Genomic DNA, 6,000 nt, shown 5'->3' with positions numbered 1-6,000 from the left:
CACCTCCTCCCCCCTCCTCATCTAGGCGGTTACTATGGACCTACAGGGGCCCAAGAGTGGTGCACTGCAGCTGGGGAAAGCAGGTAGGCTCGCACATGCTCACTTCCATCACACGCCTTGTCCACGTTGTTTTTTGAGGAGGTCAACCACGACAGCGATTAGGTTTTGCTAAAATTCTTTTTAAAGTAATTTCCTTCTAAATAGTCAAACAGCTGTCGAGTTTTACAATTTATAGAAACTTTTTGCAAAGTTCAGGCTAGTCACTCAATTGTAAAAGTCTACCACGTAAGTTATTGTGTATCATAAAGTTTGAGTTTTTTCTGCAGGATACTGCAAGTAGAACTTTTGTTCTGTAGCAGTTTGTTCTGTTGACAAGGTGGTTGTGTGCTTGTTCAAAGCAGGGGATGTGAATCTTCTACAGGTGTCATGTGAAATGTTCCTAGAAGGCCTTACAAAGTTTGGATATTGTACTCCAATTCAGACAACCACATAAATAATTTTATACAATATTCTATATAAAATCTTCTTGTTTCCCGTGGCCAGGGGTTCACCACAACTTTTAATGAATATTTTTTTTTGCTGGTTGGTTACAATATGGCCATCCCTGAATCCATCGATTATATAGGAAAACCTGAGTATGCCATTAGCAATGTAGCTCTTTTAAAGGCAAGGAACAGGTTTTGTATATGGAAGTTTAGAATGGACGCCACAGTCAAAACGCATAGGACCCACGTGATTCTTGCCAGCCAATCTATTAATAAAGCAGAATTACAACAAACTTAAAACTGTATAAACCGATATCATTATAACTTAATGATCAAAAAGTTAGAAATTCACTCAACATTTTTAGAGTGAAAATATTTATGTCGTTCAACCCTTTTAAACAGGGATTCTCAAATTGTATAAGAGTATATGATCATGCATGGCCACTATTTTCAAAAAGATGCTATATGTTATGGTATTTTATTTTATGACATAGATGCTACATTATGTTGTGGGTATATTTCGATTTTTTTTTTATCGTACCATTCAGTTGTATTTAACTTTAAGTACAACCTACAGTTTAATCTTGTACAACTGTGTGCTAACAAACTCTTATTTAAGTATTATTTTTATAGAATAAAATAATCTGGATCGGGTATTTTTTAAAAAGAGATTTATATTCTACTTAATTTTTATCTGGATTCAGATGCTTTTATTTCAGGCAACCATCAAATTGAATCGAAATGAATACATTCAATGCAGAAGTTACATGATGAAGTACCATGTTATTGCTCAAACACTTCTAATACTTTTAAATACGCTGTTTACGGGATGATGGTGTGCATCTTTTGATGAACACCTGGGCCCACTACCGTATGGTATATTCGCCATGCATGACGACGGTTTCTTTTTGTGACAAAAATTGAGAAGCCCTGTTTGCTCCATGGTTTAGGGTGGTATTTTTTCCCTTGTAGTTATGAACATTATAAAATAACTTAATTTGATTCTGTTTGCTTTCCATAATGTAAGTAACGCATTTGCAGGCTTTTTGCACATAAGCACAATCGACCTTAGAATGGCATCCAATGGGTAGCACATCATTTTATACTAGCTGCTCTGTACTGATAAAACGTCGTTTGGACAATGTTTCTCTCGTTTTTATTCGCTATTATTTATTTTCTTAGGTTGATGGAACAGTACACAAAATATACACAATTTAGCAGGCGTTATACTTAATGAACAGTCGTAATTGAGTGCAGTAGGTAAAGAGAAATCATGGCTAATATTTTAGTCTTTGATAGACTACCGAACTAAAATAGAGGGAATTATTATAACTGGACAAAAGCCACAAAGGAAATCATATAGTTTTTTGCAGGCCCTCCCTGTTGACTAGTGCAGGCATGAGGGCCCAGGGCCTCTGCTTGCTTGCAGCCTCTCCATCAAATACGTGATCCGGTTACAAAGAATCCAGTGAGCAGCCACACGCACTTGGCCGTGCACCACTATCAGCGATTTTTTTTAATGAATATGTTCATTCGATTTTATAGGGTGTAAAAGGATTTTACTATAATAATTAGATGCCATCAAGGGTTGGCTGACTGATTCTTTTTTTACCAAGCAAGCATTTTAAAAATCCAACACTTACTGATAAAACGGGGGTTTATTTAGATATATTTTTTAAAAAGTGTGGTAGAAGTCTAAATGTGATTTTGCGGTACAACGAGCTAGGGAAGGGAGAGGGGGAGGAGAGATGACCTGAAGTGCTCTTCAAAGTGCACGAGAGCTTGTGGTCAGGCCTCACTTGACTCCTCATTAGGTGCATTATCAGCCAAACAAGTCATTACAAATGGACCAAGAAGTCCGGGTCGCCTATATGCAGTTTGTTGCCAAGTATTTTATTGATTATTTTATAAGCATATTTAAAACATATATTTCATCAACAAAATTAAATGTAAGAGTTGAGATATATACGAGGGGGGCTTTCTTATTATGTTGACAGCCACGCGGGCGTGTAATAAACGAGCTTGGAGAAGTTAACATGCGCTATTAATTTTTCATTGCTTTTTCGTTTCGAGGCTCGGGCGCAAAAAGGCAAAGCAGTCTTTCACGCTGGATGGATGGAGGGAAAGAAGAAAGACAATATAACATCGCCTCCAATTTGCCTTCCAACGATTATCACCTGCACATTTCTTCTTGTTTAAAAAAGTCTAACTTCTCCCTTCCCTCCTCCGCGCTCTCATTTCCAACACTGAGAGGTAATGAAATATGGTAATGTCACAGGACCCCCGGATTAAAGTCGTAGCGCCCTAATGAAAGTTTCCCCCAAATTTACAAGCCCAAAGCAACAACAATTTGTATACATGATTGATTGTGTTTGGTTGCTTTTAATTGCTTATGTATTTAATTTGCAAATTGGAGGCATGTGACTAGAAAGCCGTTTGTGGCTCTCAAATCTGTAACCCAAACTAAGTCCTTAACCGTAAGGAGGCAAAGTTGTAGGAAAAGTTAGAAAAAAAACCCCAATAATATAGGCTTCGTACTTTTAATGTTGCTTTTTAAGTCGGTGCAGCCATGTTGACGTTTGAAATGCAATTACTTAACCCCAACCTAGCAAGTGGGATAAACTAGAATAAATATATTGAAAAAAATGCATGGTTAAAATATGTGAATAGAGCAATTGCATGCAATTATTGTTATTATTCTCCATTATGTTCCTAAATGGAGGCTATGTCACTTTGAGTCTCCTTTTCTTTTATACGAACTAACGCAACCAGCAATGTTTAATGTGCAAGAAATGTTATAATCTATACAGCCAAGGAAAAAAAAAACATCAGCTATACAATGCAATGGTACCATTATTTATAAGCCACAATTTATGATCACACTGAGCGATGCTAAAGTTATGTTTTGTTTTTGAACCTGATTTTGTTAGTTGGGTCTTCAAAGTTGAACGCCCCCTAGTGGTTAATATGGGAAACACATAAGAAACAATTTTTTTTTTTTATGAAAAGAAAAAAGAAACATCTCAACATTCATTAGAAAGTCTTTTTTTTTAATTGGCACTGCCCGTGTGTTTGAGAGTCATACACAGACAGCTAAAAGCACATTATTTGAAAAACTCATACATTCTTTGCCATTTCGGCTCTTTGCTTTTTAATTAAAATAAACACGTATCTTGGTTTTGTCATTAATGACTCAGGAAAGACATAGGGTTATTTTAATTGTGCATATCTGCTCCGAGGCTGGTGTGGAATAACATAGAAAGGGAAATGATTATATGTCTACAAGCAGGAAGCAGATGGAAATAACTATTTTCTAATTTGGCTCACGCTTGAGGCTATTTGTGTGCTTAATATTACACGACCGAAGCTCAGATATGCCTTAGAAAATCAGGTGGGACGAACATTTATTGAATCTCACCTCTCTCTTCTCAGTTTGGAGCAATGCTGGATAATTGTACTTCATTAAAACCGACGCCCGTTTGAATCCGTAATCAGGTGGTGGATGGGAATACTTGTTTTATGCCTTGGATTTTCCTCGAGCTAAAGATTTATAAAGAATGTGTAATATTGATGAAAGGCCAGTTGTTTTCTTCCTGCTCAAAAAAAAACCGAACGGTTTATGAAGAACGTGTTTTATGTAACTCGTCTCCATAAAATCGTTGTAATTAAGAGTTATATGTGTTTGAACAGAATCGGACTGAGGCGCCATAAGACCTTACTGCAGCAGAGCCTCGTTTTTGTAATACTCCTTTAATTAGATATTTAATATTGACACGGATAACTTGAGCGCAAATGCCCACGAAAGCGTGAGGTTTCTACGTGCTTAATTGAAATTAAACGTAAAACGCCATGTGACTCCTCCAGAAGGGAGGGGTGCGGTCGAGCTCATCCATTGGGTGCAAGTTCACACAGGCGTAACGCGTCATTGGCTTCTACCCTTCGCATCAGCCAATCAAGACCACGTAGAACCCCGCCCTTTCAGTTCAAAGCGAGTAGTGACGTATGAGCGGTTTTCGTGTTGTGATTGGTTGGGAGCCGGTTGAGTGACAGGCAGCTGGCCGCCGGGTGGACGTCAGGCTTGCAGGGGGCTGGGAGCGCGGGCGCTGTCCGCCAGAGAACAGGTCCTGAAACGCGGGGCTGCACGAACAAGCGGACGCTCTCTCGGGTCAAGCCTCCCCATTTTTCCATACATTTCCATGGTCACCGCTTTCTTCTAGCACATTTGTAGAGAAGAAAAGCAACTCCTGCGCAACTCTTGCGGGACGGGACGGCACAACTGGAGTTGAGGAGTCAATCGCTTTTAAAACCGGGTCCGGTTCTGAACAAGTGCTCCCTATTTACTTTCTTTCTCCCGGGCTCGGTGGAGATGACACTCGGACGTGGAATCACTCACTTGCAAGCTTTATTGATGGGACGTCACGCAAGACAGGAATGGGAAACTTGCCGAATTGTGGATTTGAGAGATTTTTAGTTCAAGAAACAGATTTTTTTTTCTTTTTTTGAGTAAGCGGAGAAAGTTGAGCCAAAGAAGGACCACTTCCAAAAATATCTGAAACTGTCTGGGCCAGGGAGGTCTTGTTTTTTTTTCTGCCCTTATGTGAACTGATCACTGTGAACGTTATATATATATAAAAAAAATCGATGGATGGGTGCCATTCTTGCTATTTACCTTCTTTGAATTTTGACACCAATTCTTTCATTCCATTTCCAAACCTGATACAGACTATATTTTTTATTTCGCAATGCTTCGTTTTTTCCCCTGGGGACACTAGCAAACAAATCAAACACAGATAGACTTCCTCATTTTTATTATTGATATTATTTTTTTACGGAACTACTTTGCATCTATCGGACGTCTATCACTGGGCCAACCTGCACTTTTTCGTTATACTTTTTTATCGGGGCCCTCGAGCCCCACAGCCCTCATGGAGATCCACTGTAAACACGACCCGTTTGCGGCTATGCACAGTAAGTTAACTTTCAATTGTCTCATTTTTCATGCTTTCTGCGGAGCACAATTACATTGCATTATTTATTCGGTGCACTCCAAAATTATTATTTTTCTTTGTTTTTGTATATCTGTAATTTTTCGGGACCTATATTTTTTGTTTTTAGGTTTCACTTAATACAGGCTAAGAGTTTTTTTGCAAAATGAAAAATAAGCTTGAAAGTCAAAGGAAACAGCGATAAATGACGTTAATGGTTTTATGTATTTCAGTTTTATTTATTTATTTTTTTATTTACAGTTTGCGTTACTTAAAACCTAAACATTAAAATTGAACTTATAAGCACTTTGTTTCAATTCTCAGTCGCATTTTCGTTTAAAAAAAGAGATCGTTGTTGTCGGAGGTGGGCGGTCTGTTGGGGTCAGGAAAAGGGGGTGGAGAGTGAGAGAGAGAGAAAGAGCGAGAGAAAGAAAAAAAGAACGGGTGTCCAAAGTCCATTGAGTGTTGCATATAACCTGGACGGACTATAACTGCTTGAACATGCTGCAGGAGCAACTGCATGAGGTGAC

At 38.5% G+C, this 6,000-nt stretch overlaps 1 protein-coding gene across 2 annotated transcripts in view; it reads left to right on the top strand.

Annotated features, from left to right (window-relative positions):
• pax5 (paired box 5) overlaps positions 1 to 6,000 on the top strand; it is a 47,270-nt gene continuing 41,270 nt past the window's right edge. Inside the window, exon 1 of one of the 2 annotated variants that reach the window (XM_088420238.1) lies at positions 1 to 83. In XM_088420238.1, the coding sequence (XP_088276364.1) occupies positions 35 to 83 (49 nt within the window). In that variant the 5' untranslated portion in view covers positions 1 to 34. Of the gene's footprint in view, positions 84 to 4,906; positions 5,454 to 6,000 lie in introns of those variants that run through there. The other variant, XM_088420239.1, reaches the window with a different exon arrangement.

The sequence above is a fragment of the Hippichthys cyanospilos genome, chromosome 7 (assembly GCF_059441005.1).
Source record: "Hippichthys cyanospilos isolate Australia breed blue-spotted pipefish chromosome 7, RoL_Hcya_1.0, whole genome shotgun sequence".
NCBI lineage: Eukaryota > Metazoa > Chordata > Actinopteri > Syngnathiformes > Syngnathidae > Hippichthys > Hippichthys cyanospilos.
Note: the sequence above shows the minus strand (reverse complement) of the source record. Positions and strands in the feature narration are given on the sequence as shown.